The 20,454-nt window shown below is 41.1% G+C and overlaps 1 protein-coding gene across 6 annotated transcripts in view; it reads left to right on the top strand.

Moving 5' to 3' along the window:
- UPF2 (UPF2 regulator of nonsense mediated mRNA decay) overlaps window positions 1–20,454 on the top strand; it is a 129,813-nt gene that overhangs the window by 17,689 nt on the left and 91,670 nt on the right. For 4 of the 6 annotated variants that reach the window (XM_024210862.2, XM_024210863.2, XM_029910843.1 and 1 more), the window contains exons 4-9: window positions 634–794; window positions 3,988–4,185; window positions 6,799–6,948; window positions 14,287–14,358; window positions 18,330–18,433; window positions 19,506–19,591. In XM_024210862.2, the coding sequence (XP_024066630.1) occupies window positions 634–794; window positions 3,988–4,185; window positions 6,799–6,948; window positions 14,287–14,358; window positions 18,330–18,433; window positions 19,506–19,591 (771 nt within the window). The remainder of the gene's footprint in view (window positions 1–633; window positions 795–3,987; window positions 4,186–6,798; window positions 6,949–14,286; window positions 14,359–18,329; window positions 18,434–19,505; window positions 19,592–20,454) is intronic. The other 2 variants (XM_024210860.3, XM_024210861.3) reach the window with 1 other exon arrangement.

The raw sequence follows: 20,454 nt of genomic DNA, 5'->3' as shown, positions 1-20,454 counted from the left end.
AGCATTTAAAATTTTTCCTTGATTAAAAACTGTCAGGTATAGTACTGCAAAAGAAACCAAAATGTACATTCAGAACTAATTCTTTTAGACTTTATTTCAAGGATGTCAGCTCATGTTACTGGCCTAACTTGGAAATAAACGTCTCCTTCTTAAAACTGGCATTTCTGAGCCCCTTGGTGATGACCATCCCCTTCTGATACCAGCACAATGGAAGCCTATTGTCATAGACTGCAAAGCAGTCTTTATCCTGCTTTAATACTAGTCAAACATTTTACTTAAAATATTGCACATTAAAACTCTTGCATTACAGAATATTTAAGGGAAAAAAAGCTTCAGTTCTTTCAGTCTCCATAATCAGATTATTCTTAATGGCATTAAAGTTAAAATGGCTGTGGTTGTAGTACATTTAAGTTTATTGAATTTGGTATTAAGTTGAATTTTGATAGTAGTGTTAGCCAGATTGTTGTCTCTCATTGCTACTATCTCATTTAGTGTGTGTGTATAATTCTGTGCCAGAGGGAAGACTGATGATGTTCAGTGGAAAACTTTGTCAATGGTTCAGTATAGGTCAAATATATCTTTAATAAGCGGACAGTGTCTGATTGTATTTTTTTTTAAATGTGCTCTTTATAGGCGTATTCTGCACTCTAAAGGAGAGTTGAGTGAAGATCGACACAAGCAGTATGAAGAATTTGCAATGTCCTATCAGAAGCTGTTGGCAAATTCTCAGTCTCTGGCTGATCTGTTGGATGAAAATATGCCGGATCTTCCCCAAGACAAACCAACTCCAGAGGGTAGGACATCTTTTAGGGTTGATAGGTTATACGATACTGAAAGCTTTCCTTTATGGGGAAAAAACAAAACCCTCCCATTGATCTGTGTTTTCAGTGCAAGTTTCCTTTTAAATGTTAATAGCTTAGCCTCTCGCATTTTAAATATATGGAATAGGGCAAAGCATTCCAGGGTACGCTAATAAAGCTTCATTTTAAATTTATTAATCTCCAGTGAATTATTGAGCCTAAATAGGCCATCATAAGACCAAAATAAATGTGGAAACTGGTGGGCGCCCTATGCACCCAAGGGCATGGAAGGTTAAAGAAAAAGATTGGACTATTATAAGTGTTAATTAATTTTGGCAATCTCTTGTACCTCTGTTGGGATGACTTTATTAAGGTGGTAAGGTAATGGGTGCCATGTAAAGAAAATCATATTTGTACCTTTAATCCTCCCCATCACTTTAAGTAAGTATATTTCATTTATTTTTATAAGAATTACTTGGTCAGATAACTAGTCATTCACAGGCTTTATTTTACATTAGAGAGACCATTTGAATCTGAAGATTATATGAGCTGCATTTAAAATGAAATTTTAAATATGAGAAATAGAGAAATATGCAAACAAATACTATGAAATTTCAGTTAAATTCTCTTATTTCCTTACTAGTTGTTTCCTTGTTTCTCAAATCGCACAGAAGGCACTTTGTTTTAATTACTTCTTAATGTAGTTTGAATCTGCTTTAGAAGAGTTATCTGTTAATTGCATCTCAGAGCTTAGCAATTCAATATAGTTTTAAAATATACTAATTGCCCTTTAAAGTATTTCAAAATACAGCTAGGAAAATGTTGCACGACCTGTTAGATAAGCCACTAGATGGCTACCTGTGACCTTTGAATATGACGGAAAAATTTAATGTGCCACACTAGTCTTGATGGCTGTCAAATTTTAGTATTTACATATTCAGATTCTTGAAATCATGGACCTCAGGTTTGTCCAAAAATGCTCAAGCTTAAAAAAAAAAAATTGCTAAATCTGTTTTGAAGAAGAAATGTGATTATCCCAACAGTTTCCTTACCATGATTGCCAGACCCAGATTAAGCAGCGTGTAGTTGCACAGGGCCCCCAGTCTCAGGGGGCCCCGACCACCTGGCTGGTTTTTAACCCTCTTGACCAGTTTTTCTTCCCTTTTGCTGGTTGCAATGTGCTGAGGCTTTTTTCCACTTCTAAGTTACAAGTTGGGGGGAAAACCCCAGCACAATGCAACTGGCAACCCTTGCTGCATGCATGCGCTGCGGCACCACAGCTGCTTCCACTACAGCATTCAGGTCATGTGCCTACTGGTGCCACACCCAGGTCCCACTCCACATGCCAGGCCCTCAATGAGCCCATGTGGCGGCTCCTGCTCCTTTCACTGCCAGAAAGCAGGGCAAACCTGAGGTTCAACAGCAGGGAGGAGTAAGAAGCGGGGACCGGAGTGGGTGAGGCAGCGATTCCTGGGAGCTTGGGAGGGAGTGGTAGGGGGCTTCCCTGGGCTAAGGCTCCCGAGAGGAGGTAGGTGTAGGGGCTTGTGGGCTAGCAGGCTTGTGGAGGGGTGGGGGTGCCTGAGAGAGGAACAGGAAGATCAGGCTTCTGTGGGTGGGTGGGGGTGCACTGAATGGGGTAGAGGAGGGTCAGGATGCTGTGGGGAGGGGCAATGGCTAGTTTTTCTGCTTCTTGGAGGTGGCAACCCTATGGGCCTCAACCAGATTGGCCCAACTGTTCCCCCCCCAACCATGAGTCAAAATTCAGTGAGTGGCTTTGTACCCTGGCGCAGTGTTGTAGCGTTACTCATGTTTGGTGTCCTATGCAATTGGGCCCCTTGGAGTTCTCTTGGATTATCACTGCAATCGGGCACATAAGTGTAGGGGGGCTTTTGAGAGAGGTCTGGTTTCTCAGATCCCTTTTTGGAGTTCAGCTCACCTCTGGCTCCTTCTGCTTCCTTGCCGGTGTTGGTATTATGAGCCATCAGAGCCAGTCTGTCCTCTTCAGGTCCTGGTAGCTTGCCATTGACACCCAAGACCATCTTTCTTCCCAGGGGAAAAGAACTACCTTTCCTGCTCATTCAGCTACTGAAGCCCAGTCCCACAATAAGTGTCTGAGTCAGTCCCTTATCGGTTTTGATTCGAATCAAACTTGTGCCCAGAGCCAACTGAGACTCAGTACCCCTTTCCCTTAGGAGCTGGTAAAATTCTTCTCTTAGCCTGTCTGTTTTTCAAAAGGCAGCAAAGCAACTCTCGCGCAGGAGGCTCGGGTATCCAATGCACTAATGTACTTGCTGTTTTCTGATTTGTATGGTCTCTGGCAAGTTTTGCTTTTGTCAAAAATGTCTTTCCCCTATAACTGGGGAGTCAGCTAGGCATGGTCAAGCTACTTTCTAAGCCACGTTTCATAAATACTTCCAAGCGCTTAATCTACTTAGGAAATGTTTCCCCAAGCCAAGAAAGAGTGAGTGAGTATTCAATTAAAAAAAAAAATTGCAATATATATTTAAATGAAATATTCCTAGATGTATTATTATTAACATGTCATATTAGTTCTTTAAGTCTTTTCCAAACTACTAGTAATAAAATGAGATGTTCTCATATTTATAAACTATATATCATGTGCTCTGTCTAGTTTAAGGAATGTGAGGAGGGTCCAATTTCCATAGTGCACAGGGCCCCAACATTTTTTAATCCATCCTTGCTATTACCCCTGGACTGCAATATTCCAGATTTTGCAAGCATTTACTTATATCCTGAAAATAAAACATTTGTGGCAGTTGGTGTATGAACACCCCCAAAATGATGTATCTAAACACTTTCTGATGCTAATATGGATGAATTCTACTATAACTCCATTTAGCAATCTCGTTTAATATAATTGTGATAACTTTTTGATTGCACAATGTAGTTTTGTAATTTTATTGTTTTGATTTCTTCTTGAATGAGACTAGTCTGGTTGTACTTTAAGATGCTGGGGATATGTGTTTAATAACTTTCAATTTTAGAAGCCAAGGTAGTGGCAGTAACAGAAAAACATTTTTTTAATGTTTAACCCAAAAGTCTGTCTTTTTAAAATGAGATGATCTGAAACTTGTGTATGTAGCTTTAACCCTTCGCTTAAAATAAAATCTTTCTTTTAGTATGATGATATTGATGAATTAGTCACTTGTGCATTCTGTGATTCCAGAACATGGGCCTGGCATTGACATTTTTACCCCTGGCAAACCTGGAGAATATGACCTGGAAGGGGGCATCTGGGAAGATGAAGATGCTCGAAATTTCTATGAGAACCTTATTGATCTAAAAGCTTTTGTGCCAGCCATTTTGTTTAAAGATAATGAAAAATGTTCTCAGAACAAGGACTCCGGCAAGGATGAATCTAGAGGTAAAACAATTTGGAAGAAAATGTTCTAGATCTTTTAAAAAAAATTTATTGTGTCAACAGCCATGCAAGTTTGGCAAAAGTAATAAGTCTTTAGTTGAAATACACCTCTACCCCGCTATAACGCGACCCGATATAACACGGGTTTGCATATAGCGCGGTAACCCCGGGGCTCCAGCAGCGGGGCTCGGGCGGCGCTTTAAAGGGCCCAGGGCTCTAGCTGCCGCGGGGAGCCCCGGGCCCTATAAATCACTGCTGGAGCCCTGCCACTGCTACCCCAGGGCTCCGGCAGCGGGGCTCGGGCAGCGCTTTAAAGGGCCTGGGGCTCCGGCTGCTGCAGAGAGCCCAGGGCCCTATAAATCACCGCTGGAGCCCTGCCGCTGCTACCCCGGGGCTGTGGCAGCGGAGCTCTGGTGGCGATTTAAAGGGCCCGGGGCTCTGGCCGCTGTGGAGAGCCCAGGCCCTTTAAATCACCGCTGGAGCCCTGCTGCCGCTACCCCGATATAACGGGGTTTCACCTATAATGTGGTAGGGATTTTGGGCTCCCGAGGACCGCATTATATTGGGGTAGAGGTGTAATCATTATTTGTATAGCAGTCAGAACACTCCACCAGAATGGATGATCTTGAGCACAGAAATGATGCTAGATAGATAATCTGAACACAAAGTTATCTTATGAAAATAATAATAAATAAAAATGAGTACTGATAGCATTTTTCACCCAAATATATCAGTGTGTTTTTGGTGGGTAAGTATTAATATTTGTATCTTTATATATGAAAGAAACAAGGCTCTGCCTTCAGTGCAAAGAAAGGTATGGTTTTTTTTTACATTGAGATATTAACTTGTTAGCTATCTTGATGCAAATTTCTAGTGCAGACAAGGCAGGAGTAGTTTTTACCTTGATGTAGCTAATCAAGGTCAACCCTATCCCACTCGCACCCCCAACACACCTGGGATTGACTAGGATTAGCTGCATTGAGGTAAAAACTACCTGTGCCTTAACTATTTCAGTGCAAAAATCCTAGTAGAGACATCTTGATGTAAAAACATACCCCTCCCCCCCCCCCGTAAAGGGAAAACTTAAGTCACAAAGGTTAATGCCTGTCAGGAATAGAACTCAAATCATTTGTCTCTGAGGGCTTGTCTATACAGCAAGTTACTGTTTGGCAAGTCATGGTGTGAATCTATAGTGTACCAGCTGGTGTACTGTAGATTCACATTCTGGCTTGACGAGCAGTAACTTGCTGTGTAGACAAACCCTCAGTCCTGTGTACTAACCACTAAACATATTGCGTGCCCCAGTGAATACTATTTCCATATAAAGCACATGCTGCTTGAAAGTTTTATCAAATATTTTGTTAGTTTATGAAAACTAATAGATAAGTTATATCAAACTTTTTAAAAAGAGGGCTATATGTTTATAAAATGCAAACTAATTTAATTTAGAGATTATAGATACAGTATGCAGAAGAATAGTAAAACCAGGAAGAATACTTCTGGTTATGTTTAGGTTGTAGTCTTAGGCATACTAGGGAGTAAGAACTCTAGCTATGATGAATTAAGATGGTCATCTAAGAAAACAAAAATATATTTTAGTGTCAGATTCTTATCATAAGTTCACAGATTTTAAAACAAGAACAGGGTATTAGATCATCTAGTCCAACCTCCTTTATAACACAAGCCAAAAAATGCCTGCTGTACAATGTTTTCTGATGGGAGCAAAAAGGAGATACTTAAAAGTTCATTGTAAATTTTTTGAAACTTGCAGTGTTTTGGGGACTGAGACTTGGCCTTGCATATCTCACATTTCAGGCAGATTTGGTGGGGATGTTGTAACTGTAAAATCTCCATGGAAGATACCACTGTTTTCCCTAGGTAGTCTCGCCTCTTAAGTGTTTGCACTCTCATCTTGGACTGTGCAGAACAGCTTCACAATCCTATTGTTCTCAAGTTGTACCACTTCTGGCATGACGTGATGTCATGGGTGCCACACATTAAAACAGAATAAAACTTCACTTTATGCACGATGGGCCAGCCTTTCAAAGTTTATCAGCAAACTCACGTATTCAAGTTCTTGGGTCCTCCCAGTTGTTGGGATTTTTCTCCCTGATTTGGACATGCAAATCCTTGGACATTCCAATTTAAAACTTTGAACTTCCACTGGGGATTTCAACAGATGCCACTTTTGCAATTTTGGGATTATTATTTAATCATGATATTAAACATAGGCATTCTACACATAACCTATAGTGTCCTAACAAATAACATATTCCAGCCCAATGAAGACACAGCAAGTACAATTGGGAACAAACCAAAACACTCAAAAGGGGTGAGCACCTTTTAACAGAAGCACATCACACAAGGAAGTGAGTTAGGAAGACTGTTCCAGGCATGCATGGCGACATGAAAAATGGCACAAAGTCCAGAGTTGACAAATAAGACTAATGTATTGGTCAGAAGAGAAGTGTGCTGCTTCTCCTTACACATGAATAAGGGTGTGTAAGAGGTCAGACTAGAGATGCAGGGATGCACCAACATGTCTTACAATATTTTTAAGCCATGTCTACTTGTGTTAACATTGCATGTAAAATATTTCTGCTTTCTTTTAAACAGATTCAAAAGATGCCAAGGATAATAAGGATGTTGCTGGTAGTGAGGATTTGGAGTTGGATATGGAGAATTTGGACATTAATGATGATAACTTGGAGTTAGACTGTGGAGATGAAACAGAAGATCTCACAAAAAAGCTTCTTGATGAGCAAGGTAAAAGCAGAGCTGATAAACATTTTTAGGGCTACTGTATTGTTTTCTAACTGGGTCCTAGTATTTCTTCAATTCCTTGTATTAATGTGGAGGGATGTCTTTAATTCTTTTGGGCAACATCTGTAGTAGCTAGAAGCAGTTTTGAGCAAAGTCATTCCTTCCTCCATCCTATTATGCTCAGCAGGCACTTCTAACAAAACAGTCAATAAAGAGAAATAAAAGTGCTCTGCAGAAAGAAAAGAAAACTGGTCCAAAACTGCTAAAGGATAAAAATAGAAATAATAACTTCTCCTATTCAGTAAAGACACTAAGATGGTTTAGTAACCACTATTTTGAGGTTTGTGTGGTGAAGGTTAATAGATACCTTTGTTACTACTTTGGCATTTGATTGAATTGTGAAAAAGATTAAATGTAAAGGCAGTTCTACTCAGAAAAGTGACAGTAATAAATGGCATGTGAGACTTCATGTTTGTGTATCAATTATCTTATCAAATGTGTTCAGTTTACAAGTAAAAAGATATTTTACTTTTAAGCCCAATGTGGACTCTAAAAGTCAAACAGGATTCTTTCTTTCTTGTGCATCATCATCAGTAATACAGATTTTGCTTTCAGTAACAACTATTGCCTTCTCTGATAGACACTTAGTAAACAGTCCTGCTAATGATGCACAAGAAGGAATAGAAACCAGCACATCCTCTCTCATGTAACAATGTTAGCATAGATAGCAGAGGTGAAAACTGGAAAAATCTAAGTTGGTTGTGGTGTACTCCCACCTGTGAGTTATGAGCTTCCTACCGGTGCTGCTGAACTTTGGGAACCTTCTGAAAAGCAGCGCCAAATGTCAGGAGCCAAGGGCCATGTACTTCTCAATTACTTCCTTTCTGCAATTAGCTGCAGGAGAAGGGACTTTCTTTGTGTGCATTGTGTCTCTTGGTTTTCCCAGAGGTGGATGCGAATGATGCTCTTCATTTTGCCTGGGGATATTTCTTCCCCAGATTTCTGCTCTGTGTATAAGGTCTTCACATTTGAGCCTGCATCAATGGTCAGTAGAGACTCTGTGGCCTCAAACCAGAAGCCTTATGAATCCCACCCCAAAATATGTTAAGTCATCCTTCTGCCCCCATGAAGGAATAGACTGCATTTGACTTCAAAGCCAAACAAAGCGGGGATGACTTTGGCAGTGAAGAAATTTGTGTCAGTTCCTAAGTCTTAAGTGGGCTCTGAAGCCTCATCAGTTCAAAGATGTGAGCCTTTAGGAGCAAGAACTTAACCAATTCTGAGGGTAATTTCTGCTTCTAAAGTACTTGCCACAGGATCTCTTTTATCAGGGCCAGGAGCTTCCCATGTACCAAAGAGACCTAGTAGGCATGCTGGCGGATGGGTGGTTTTACCAGCCAAGGAATGGAAATAAAGTTCCAAACCTCAGTCCTGACCACTTGTGATGGTTCAGATGTGTTGACTCCTATGATGTCATCAGCTCTTTTGGAGTCAGTACTTCTGGCTTGAATCTTTGGGCCTTTTGTCTGAGGCTTAAATCTGTGTTGCAGACCACCTTTTCAAGGGGGAGGGTCTTTTCAGCTATAAGATGGATGACCTGATGAAGAAGGTGAAGGACACTGAGTTCAGTGCTAGGTCATAGTGCATCCTCAATGGGTGCTGTTTTTCAGAAGGTTTTTGAAGCTCAGTGGTGCTGAGGGTGCCTCCACAATGCAAAAATATGCAGAGGCAACACTACCAAAAAAGTAGAGTTATGGTAAGTAACGAGCTTTATAACTCCAGTCATCAGATATGATTCTGATACACAGAGGGAGCAGATCCATTGACTAAGAATGTGCCATCTTTACATAGTCACTTTTCATAGTAGACCTACTTCAAGTATATTTTTTCAAAGTACTGCTAAAATACAGTAACTCCTCACTTAGTCGTCCCGATTAACATTGTTTCGTTGTTACGTTGCTGATCAATTAGGGAACACGCTCGTTTAAAGTTGCGCAATGCTGCCTTATAACGTTGTTTGGCAGCCGCCTGCTTTGTCCACTGCTTGCAGGAAGAGCAGCCCGTTGCAGCTAGCTGGTGGGGGTTTGTAACCAGGGTGGACCAGCAGCCCCCCTATCAGCTCCCCGCTTCCCTAAGTTCCCTGTGCGGCAGCCACCCAGCAGGCTATCAATTGCCGGCAGTTCAGCTGTCCCTCCCCCCCACTGCCATGTGCTGCTCCTGCCCTCTGCCTTGGAGCTGCTCCCTGGAGCCTCCTGCTTGCTGTGCGGGGAGGAGGGAGGCTAATGTCAGGGTGTCCCCCTCCCCCCTGCTCCCCGCTAACCCCTTCTCCATAGAGCATGGGGGGGTCATGACAGGGCTCAGGACGGAGGGAGCTTGCTGGCCGCAGATGCTGTCTCAACTTCCTGATCTGTTTAAAAAGGCAATGTACTTAGAGTGGTGTCAGTGTACTTAAAGGGGCAATGCGTGTCTCTCTCTCTCTCACTCACACACGGTGTGTGTCTGTCTGCCATGCTGTCTCCCCTCCCTCCATTCATGCTGCCATGTAGAGTGTAAGGCTACATTAACAACAATGTGTTAGCCCTTGGGGGCTCAGCCGAATGCTAGTTCATCATTTTGCAGTAAGACATTCTCTGGGAAATATCCCACCCTCTTCCACCCTCTAACTTCACCACCTCAACCAAGCTTCACAATCATCATTGCTGTGTACGGTATTCAATTGTTTGTTTAAAACTTATACTGTGTGTGTGTGTATATGTATATGTATGTGTGTGTGTGTGTGTGTGTGTGTGTGTGTGTGTGTGTGTGTATGTATATATATATATATAGTTTTTTGTCTGGTGAAAAAAATTTCCCTGGAACCTAACCCCGCGCGCCCCCCACTTACATTCATTCTTGCGGGGGAATCGGATTCGCTTAACTTCGTTTCGCTTAAAGTCGCATTTTTCTAGAACATAACTACAACGTTAAGCGAGGAGTTACTGTAGGGTAATTGCTATAAATTGCATGTCTCTGTGAGCATCAAGATGTTCTCCATGCCCCAGAGAGCTTTCTAAATAGGACAGTGCAAACAAATGCAACACATTAAGGAAGGGAGCAAGTATTAATGAGAAGGAAGAAAGGATCCTCCCTCCATCCAGTCTCTCATTTTGGCTACTGATATTTCTTCTCAACTTCTCCTTTCTATGCTACTGTCATCAACACGAATGACCTTCTTGTCACTCAGTGCCACAATTTGGGGGTAATTTTTTGATTGCCCAGCTCCTCTTGCTGCAGACATCCAGGCTTAATACAAATCCTTCTGTTCCTTCCTCCAAGGTATCCAAGATTCATCCTTTTCTTTCCATCCCTGAAACTAAATCTCACCTTCATGTCCCCATTATATCCCGCTTTGCCTGCTGTAGCATCCTGCCAAACACCCATGTTTCTTTTAATCTATATAAAATGTTGCAGCTTAAGTCATCTTCCTTGCCTGTCATTTTGATCATCTCACTCCTCCTTTGGAATTCCCTTTCATGACTCCACATCCCCTAAGTTACCACAGACAAGCTTATGGCCATCAATTCAAAACCCTGCATAAATCATCCCTTCCTTACTTATCCTCCTTGTTCTTGCTTTGTCTTGTCAACCATCCAGCTGTCAGCTTCTTGCATAAATATATCCATGTCTTCTTCCATGTGGTGGTCAATTTTCCTTTATCTGCACTTCCTGTACACTCTTGGTATTTAAGTCCCCCTTGAAGACCCACTTTTGCCATTCTGCTCACGGCATCTGTTTGACATGTATAGTTAAAAAAAAAAAAAAACCTGTTTACCTCTTCCTCCAACCTATGTCTACTTGTCTGTCTGTCCATCCCTTAGATTGTGATATCTTTGGGGCAAGGACCATTCCTCCATGTCTGTCTTGAAAGCACATTGTGGGCACAACATTAAACACATAAAGTGATTATTTCTGAGAGATGTATCTTTTTTAGGTGAGAGGAGTATAGGGGGTTTTGCAGAAAATGAGATCAGAAATGCAGTCAGGTGATGTCTTGACATACTCTCAGCTCACTGACACCCCAAAAAATTGGGAAACAATGCCAGGTTACCAGACTAACATTCACAATTGAACAATGACAGTGCACAGATCCTAGCCAGTATAGTAGGGAGAGTATGTCTCAAACATGTCACAAAATACAAATGGACCAGTAATTACGTTAGCTCAGCATGGAAAGTTAAGATCCAGAGTCAATGGTGGGGCATGGAGGGGGAAGGGACTCTTTCAAAATAAAATGAAAATTATTACGGCATAACAAAATATCAAATGTAAAAATTCGTTTGCTTGAAGCATATGGAGGAATCTATTGAATGCATTGTGAGTGCACTGCAAACCCTACATACTGTACACAAATTTAGGGAAGTGTGTTACAAAAATCTAAACTGAGACACTTTTATAAATTTGGTGTTTAATTTCCATTTGATAAGTTGATTGTTTTTTGAGCTTGATTCCTCCATAACCAAAATCTAGTGACAGTTTGGCAAGATGGCCTTACCTGGGGAAGCTGAGTGTCTTTCTCTTAACCACCAAATGCATCATTTGGTGACATTTTTTTCTTACATTGTGGAAGATTGTAAGATAACTGTAATTGAGACAATATATTATTACCATTATTAATCATGTTTCTTATGGTAGTGCTTAAGGACCAACCAAGAATGGAGTCCCATTGTGCTAGGCACTGTACGCACAGAGTAGTTGACAATCGCTGTCCTGAAGAGCTTACAAACTAAATAGATAAGACAGATACAGGGTGGGAAAAGGGTAGAACACACAAGTAGAGTGAACAAAGTGAAGGCAGAAAACGTCATGTTAGTGCCACAAAATTTTGGGGTGGTTTAGTTAGGAGGGGATAAGTTTTTAAATGAAAAGAAAAGTGAAGGGAGAGGGAATGTTGAAGGGAAGGGGGAGGTGATGGGGACAGAGTAAAAGAGAACAGGGGAAGAGGGCCATGTGTGGAGTGAAGCTGAGATGAAGAGACTAAGGGTACGTCTACACTACGAGATTAATTCGAATTTAGATAATTCGAATTTGGGAAACAGATTGTATAAATTCGATTGTGCGCGGCCACACTAAGCACATTAATTCGGTTTTTAACCACATTAATTCGGTGGTGTGCGGCCACACTACCCCATTAATTTTAACCACATTAATTCGGTGGTGTGCGGCCACACTACCCCTAATTCGAATTAACAAAATCGATTTTGGTGCTACTCCGCTCGTCGGGGTGGAGTACAGAAATCGATTTTAAGCGCCCTTTAATTCGAAGTAACTGGCTCCGTTGTGTGGACGGGTTAAGGATTAATTCGGATTAACGCAGCTAAATCCGAATTAAAGTCGTAGTGTAGACCAGGCCTCAGGGAGTGGGAGGGAGAAGGTTGGAACAAACAGCCAGTCAACATGGAGTAAAGAATGTCACGTCAAAACTGTAGCAAGTTCTCTGAATATCAGAAGCTGCTTCTGTAGCTGGTTCTACTGTCTGGCATCTCTGACTGATTTCTCTCTGCAATTTTTCCCTAAGATCACATAACATGGGGAGGGAAGGCTCTAGTTTCTCTGAAGTGGTCTCCTCTGCACAGTTATGGGTCTGGAGCATGCTAGAGGGAGGGATGGCTCCATCTGGCTCCCATTTTACCTACTCCTCCCCACCCAGTGCAGCAGTCCCTGCTTTGCCTGCTTCTGCAGCTGCTCCTACCAGCTGAAGTCTAGTTTAGTCTAGTCAGCTAGAGTTGAAGTCACAGACTTGTCATTACTAGAAAAAATTAATAAGGGGTGTCTTCTGTGCTTAGTGTGCATGTATAAGTCTCACACAACAAATGTGCTTTGAGATCTTCCAAATAAACCACATAATAACCGCAAAATTATGTAAGCAATCCAGTCCTCTGCCAGCTATTTGAAATTTGCTAGTGAATATTTTTCACTATTAAAGACACTGGTATGCTTACTGAAATGTTTAACATTTTACTCCTGTACACCCTAGTGCTAAAACTATTAAAAAGCTTGCCATAGTTTAAAGTGTCTGGCATGGTGTGCATCCACCTGTTAAACTAAGTTATAAAACATAACTGTTTGTCATTGGGGCAGTTGCAAATACAATGCTGATTAAGGACAGTTTAACACATCTGTTCTATAAACAGGTTTCTCACCACTTGTTAATCAAATAGAAACACTAAATTAGCTTTGAGATTGCTTTAGTTAAACCATATTTGTGAAACCATATTCATTATTGTCTTTCCATCACACTATGTGAAAGGGATCTTTGAAATAGCAGTCTGAGGGTAAAGGACAGGGGAAACATAGGTGATAAAATTGAGAGAAATCTCTTTTCTCACCGCTTAGTCTGCATTTCTAACACGCTCATTACTGCATTATATAAGTGCTGATACATAACAATGATTCACAGAGAAAGGATACTACCCAAGTGTGACCAAAATCCTGTCTTTTCCACGTTGAAGTTTTGCTCCCCATTTTTTATATCATTTAACTAATTAAGGGAAAGAAATTGAATCAATCGTTTTAAAGCACAAGAAGAGATTTTTCTTGCATGTTTGCAAAGTGTTCCCAATGCTGGTGCAGAAAACTTGGTGTTTTTGGTTTTGCTTCTTTGTGATTGGTGCTATGTAGTTCTGAAACTGCCTTTTCTGTTGTTGTGGTGACAGTAACTATTTATCCTAAATTGTGAGAGTCTCAAGTTCCTTTAGCTATGTACACAAGTGTCTTTGATAAGTAATACCGCCCTCCGCCCCACCCCCAATAAAAAAATGTTAAAATGACCACCAGTTGGCTGGCCTGATATTCCAATTGCTGCCAATGCAGAAGAGTCATTTCAGTTTCTGAGCTTTCCAGTCCATTAGGGAGTGGTAACAACACAGTGGAATCCACAGATTTTCACCTTACCCATAACCAGTTACTAGGAAATTACTTGAACTAGTTTTTACATGTCACCAGGCAGTGGATAGAATTGACATCTTTTGAAGATGTCCTCTTGGATTCTAAATTAAATTCCAAAATAAATTAACTTTGTCAGTTTGACTTTACACAAAGAAGACTATTACTATGTAGCACGGTATGTGTGGAGTTTTACTGATGAATAAGAAGAAACAGTCCCCACCCCAAGAAGCTTAAAATTTCTGTTGAATGTAACTATAATAAGTAATAAAACCATGAGGACGGAAAGGGAGGATATGATACTCAGAAGGAAAGTTGAAACTGCTCATTGAAAAGTATTATTTATAAGGGATTTGGATCAACTTATTTTACTTCTGTCATGTTTATTTTGGGTACATTTTAATTTTGTTTTATTTTTAGTATGCTCAGGCAGGAGAGAGGGAGCAGATAGCACCGGAGCTGAAAATAGTGACGGAAAACAAGCTGAAAGAAGTGAGTTTTGAGGTGCTGCTTGAAGGAGAGGAGGGTGCTTGGCATGTGGAAGGAATGAAGCTGTGTGGAGGGAGACAAAGGGAGTATTAAGAAGAGAGGACTGGACATAGCGAAGGGCACAAAGGTGTTGGGAGTAGAAGGAAGTTAGTGTCGATACATAGCTAGGGTTTAAAATAGGCTTCTAATACCAAGTAGTCTACAACAGAGAGAACGTTCAGAAAATGAGTTTGAATATTATGCCTGTTACTCAATATCCTATTTAGAGGACTGGGAAAGCTGTTCTAGAAATAAAAAGAAAAAAACAAGATGTCGAGAAATATCCTGCTGTGAATTATCCTGAGGGGTTGGATGGCTCAGGAAGCTGGTAATTATGATCTGGAATCTTTCTTCACTAAGAAGACTGTACTTCAGTAAAGCAGTTAAAAACTTGTGTAATGTTAAGCATGTGCTTAAGTGCATTGCTGAATCAGGACCCAAGACACCAACTTGAATCCAGTCCTGGTTAGTAGCATCTGAAAGCTCTCACCATGTAATGGCTGCTCAGTTTGAAATTAATTTGATGATTTTAATACAGTGGACAGGTGATCACCTCACACAAAACGCTTCCATAATTGTTACTAACTTGTTCCTTTGTCAGCTGTCTAAACAGAGAGGCCAAAGACCAAAAGGACCTAGAGGCTGAACCAGTCTCTGCTCCCTGGTAGGGTGGAGCTTCTAGGGGAGATAGAAGCTACTAGCCCAGCTGCTGAGAAGCAGCTGTGGAGCCAGGGGAAGCAGTACCAGGAGCTTCTATAGAATTAGCTGGTGGAATGTAGTCATTGTTATATACTAATGGAAGAGGGGTTAGCAGGAGAGGAACCCATGCTTCCTGAGATAGTGGGGCGGGAAGAGGCAAATGTAGCTTCTACAGCAATAACAGTAGGTATTATGAATAATTCATGACCAAAAGGCTCCAGTCTCTTCCCCATCTCTATCAGCCTATTCCCCTGAAAATTATAAGACCCCATCAACTTGACTTGTAGTAAATTAAAAAAATTTTCAGATACTACAACAGTATTGGTATCCCCTGCCAATTTTTGTGGCTTTTCTTATTTAAAACATTTTTCTCTTTGTTGCTGTGAAAGACTCCTGGAATAAAAGGGGGAAACTGAGTGACTAAACAGGAGAAACAATGAAATCATGTACTGTCAAGTGTACAAAATAAAAGTATTTATTTTTCTTTTCTCTCTTCCATTTACAGTAATTCTAATTGTTACTTGTAAAAATAATACATTAAAAAAAATTAGAATTGTGGAGTAGATGGAGTATGAAATGATAGTGGGACCTCCCAGAAGGGTTGTCTGAGAGGTAATTGGAGAGAGGAGTGGAGCAAAGAGGCGTGTTTTGTTTTTTAAGACCCATCACCATAGAGATGGGAGCTGAGATAATGAGAACAGATGTGATCCCCTACAGAGAGTATAGAGGCTGTTTGGAGAGAGAACCATGAGGAATGCTAACAGATAGGAGGTAGAGGGAAGGATGAGAAGCTACCAAAGAAAATGCTGGAGATGAGCCAGGAGAGCATAGCTAGAGAAGCCTAAATAGGAGAAAATGGAGAGGGGGACATTTTAAATCCATTTCCATAGACATTTCTCCAAAAATGAAATGCCTCTGGTTTGGGAGCTGTTACATGCAGTCTGGTGAAATAGATAGATTTCTCAGGGCCTCAATGTTTGAAGTTAAATTAAGTATTTAGAACTTTATGGGCCTCTTTTCTCATCTCTCCCCTCCCCCCCCTCCCCATGATCTCGCTCTCTCAATAGCTCCTCCAACCTGCCAGTTGCCTTCAAAAGGCAGGAAGTGCCAGTGGCCTACTATGTTCTCTGGCATCTTCAGTGGAGGATGGAAGTCTAAGTTCTCCTCTGTCTTCAGGAGGCATCTCTGTCACTCGTGTGCAAGCCCAGTCTTCTCCCCCTTTTTTCTTTCTTTCCTGGCAACGGAAAGAGGTTTGGGGTTGCACAAATTCTTTTCTGTTCCCTGTTTCTTAAGTTTCCCTGTGTTCTCTATTCCTCTGCATCCCACTCTCACGCATGTCTCCCACTCAGCCCAAAGATGGTTAGGGGAAGGATTAGGCAGTCTTCTCCCCCCTCTATACTTAAGAACCACGCTGAGTGTACTTTCTGCCTGTTTCCTGGACTCTCTTCCCTGTTAGTTGTGCTGCCCTGCTCAGCTCTCAAGCTCCAGTAGACAGGAGAAGCTTAGAAGAGACCATGTCTCGGGCATCCTTCCCATATGTTCCCCTCCACAGAGACTCCAAGGTCAAAAGGCCAGCTTTTTAACTGCTCTACCAGCTGCCCAGGATTATAACTAGGACAGGGAGCACGAAGGATGGGTTTTAAATATCAGACAGTTGGCAAGTATGGAGGAGAGGTATTTCAAGAGCATATGGCTTCCATTTGCACATCCAGCACCTCTGCCTCTCAGGACTTTGACACCTTTGTTTGTAGTCTGTCTTGCCAGTCTGTGGAGCTCATGGGACTTTGTCACCGGATGCTGTTGGTTCCACCAGACCTTCTGCCCTGTGTGAATCATTTGAGCGATTGTCCGCATGGATTCCACTTCTGGTGCACATGTACCTGAGAGCAGTTTCTTTTGGTCTATAGTGTCATTGGGGCTGCACCTGTGCTTTCGATGCGCTCACACTCCCCCCACCTGAAGGCATAAAGGGCAGAGTGGGCCCAATCATCTCTCAGTTCCTTCTTTCCACACAGGGCCTCGAGATGGAACCCCTGCAGTGTCCACTTTTCTGTGCACTCTGCAACTTTCATACCCATATGGGAGATTCAGGCCCACAGGGCTAGTCTACCTTGCATAGTGTCCCTCAAAGACTCTTAGGCTGTACCCTCCATTTTACCAGAAATTGTCTGATTTTCATTTAAATCTGGTGATTCACTTTCCATTTTTTCCCCCTAGGTCCTAGTCAAACCAAAGGAAAGCCAACCTGCACACCCTTGATGTGTACTGTGTTCTCTCATACTACTTACATCAAACAAGGCTCTTCAGGAGCGCTCACAGGCTGTTTGTAATGTTGCAGATAGGAGCTCTTCTAGGCTGTTAGTAGTATTGTAGATAGGGTTAAATGTCAAGTAGTATTTATTCAAAGATTGTCTAGGCAGGTACAAAATTTTATTAAATCATACTATGAGATAGCTAGATTAGATCCATCCATATAGGCGAGACACCAGTCCATCTTCTGTGGCTTCTTTGAGAACCATCCCAATTTCTGAAATTTGCAAGGCATCTATGTTGGGATTAGCAGAAGAAAGGACAGTTACTTGCCTTACAGTAACTGTGGTTCTTTGAGATGTCTTGTTCACATGGATTCCATGACCTGCCCCTTTATTATGGAGTCCTATACCATCTGGATTCTGTATTGCCAAAGGAACTGAGGAATCAGATGGGCCCACTCCACCTTTTATGCCCTTATGTGGGGAGGTGCCAGGGGATTCAGGGTGCAGGTGCAGCCCCAACGGATGCTGCTGGCCAAAAGTATCTGATCTCATGTGCATGCACACCAGAAGTGAAATCCATGTGGACAACACACCTTGAAGAACCACAGTTACTGTAAGGTAAGTAACTGTTCTTTCATTGCCCACCTCTCCTCATTCAGATCTTCTTGTGGCCCACATCATATGGTTGAAAGAACCTTTCATGTCTTGGTAAGAATATGTAGTTGCTGATGCACCCACTGGGTGTAATTTAGCAGGTAGAAAATACTTATTTATTCATAGTCCATGAATAGGAAGATATCCAGCCAATAGCCCTTTAGATTAGTTAATAGTTAACTTCCTTGTCTCTTCCCCCTCCCCCACATGTGTCTATAGGTGAGTATTGTAAGCACTGAACAGATCCCTGTATCACATTTAGAGAATTAAATACAATGGTGGTTTATTGTGCACCATAAAATGTGGTGTTTGTTTGCTTTCTACTAGAACAAGAGGATGAAGAAGCCAGTACTGGGTCTCACTTAAAACTGATAGTAGATGCCTTCCTTCAGCAACTCCCAAACTGTGTCAACAGAGACCTCATAGACAAGGTAAAGTCACATTATTATATTGTCGTCCCATAATCCCACAATAGTAAGTCTTGCATGTTAATTTGATCAAAAGTATACTTCAGGTGTTTACCAGTGTAATAGAAAGAGAAACTGTAAGCAACGTTATAGGCTGTATAGGCTTCAGGGAGACGTTTTTAATGTTTTTACACAAGAATTTTCAGACTCTTCTGCTTTTTTTTTTAGCTGACTTGGCTATTTCTTTTGTATTTTATGTAGCCATATCAGATCATAAGGTCCTGTGTACGCCAAATCAACTACCTCTGCTGCTTGGTTTGAAAGACCTTCACGCTTTGGAGTCTAGCATGTGTAGAGTCTCTTCCTGATCTTGAGAGAGTACTTCCTCTTCTCTCCCCAACACAGGCAGCAGTTGGGTAATGGCTTGCCTACCCAGAGAGTTAGAATCCAGAATCAGACCTTACTCTGGGTAAGGGGATGGTGATACTTAAGGCCTGTCTACACAAATGTTAATTCAAATTAAGGTAGAATGTGAGTTTCAAGTGCAACAGCTAGTCCTGATTAATTTCATGTGTGGATGATCTTATTCAGGCATAAGAGTGCTTTATCCCAAAATGGCTTAATCCGTGTAGGAAGTGGGTTAAATTAATTCAGAATAAGGCATTCTTATTCTGGAATCATATCATCCACATCTGGAGTTAATCAGTAATAGCTATTGTACCTGCACAATTGCCATATGTGGCTGTTGGTCCTACAGAAAAGGCAAACTCCCCAGCCTCTGTCCATAGCTAGTGAACCTTGCAACTGTTTCCCTGACAGTTGACTGATTCTTTCTCTCCCTCCCCATCAGCCCAAAGTTTCCATTTTCCATCTAGTAGTCCAAAGGTTTAATCTATACTCTAGTATAGATTTTAACATTCATGTCTTCTGAATGTGTAAATTCTAGCTAGAAAATGAAGATTATATTATTATTTTTTAAGCAATTGCATGTAGCAAAAGCTTGATTTAAGTAACAGACACTATTAATACGTAGGTTTTACTGCTTTATGTGTAGAAATTCCGGTTTAAAGGTGAAACATTGACTTTTCTCTTATAGGCAGCAATGGATTTTTGCATGAGTATGAACACAAAAGCCAATAGAAGAAAGTTAGTACGAGCTCTCTTCATAGTTCCTAGACAAAGGTAGGAAAAGGGGGAAAAAATGTAGAGTAACACTTTATTTAACTTTGCTTTAGTGATTTAAACAGACAAGAATGTACAGTGCAACTACGAAGTCACATGTCTACTACGTTTACCATTGATGCACACTTCTCTGGTGGTATTTGCTTATTGATTAAGGATAAACTTAAAATCAGCAAGCAAACTAAGATTGTTGGTACTGGAAAATTTTTCAGTATGGATACTATTGCAACTTACCTTTTCTGGTGATAATTACGGTTATAATAAATATTTTGGTGGCTCATGTTTTGTTCAAACAGTGACATCAAAAATAGTTTTTCCAGGAAAAAGAAGTTCACATGTCACTCAGAACTTCAATACTAGTAGCTGAAAGTCCATCCTGTTGCACAGGTATGGCATTTGGGCCAAGTAATCCATTATCTATGCAATCTCCCTCATACAGCCAATGAAATTGTTGCATGCAGTTCAGCTGTAGAGTATGGGTGGTGATTGGTTGAGTTACCTTTCATAGTGATATCAGAGGTAACTTAATCTCTGGTCTAGGACTCTTGGCATATATAAGGCATAGCTGCCTTACTGTATACCACACGTATATAATTTATAGAGTCAAAATGGCAAGAACTTAAAAACTGGACAGTAACAGACTGCAAATCCCAGTGATGATTGAACCTGGTGATATTCTAATAAAAAGGAGTTCTCAGCCATGCTTCCAGCTGTATCCATTGCTTCACACTGATTCAAAAGACATTCATTCTAGGCTTCAGAGTGATATAGAATGATAATCCTCGAATCTTATTATATGGATTGTCCTGGGAAGCATTGCAGTAAGATACAGTGGTAATGTATAGTAGTTAGTTTCTATGTGA

Source organism: Terrapene carolina, unplaced genomic scaffold (genome assembly GCF_002925995.2).
Source record: "Terrapene carolina triunguis isolate 2854851 unplaced genomic scaffold, T_m_triunguis-2.0 Scaffold68, whole genome shotgun sequence".
NCBI classification, from domain to species: Eukaryota; Metazoa; Chordata; order Testudines; family Emydidae; genus Terrapene; species Terrapene triunguis.
This window is presented reverse-complemented; position numbering and strand designations above follow the sequence as displayed.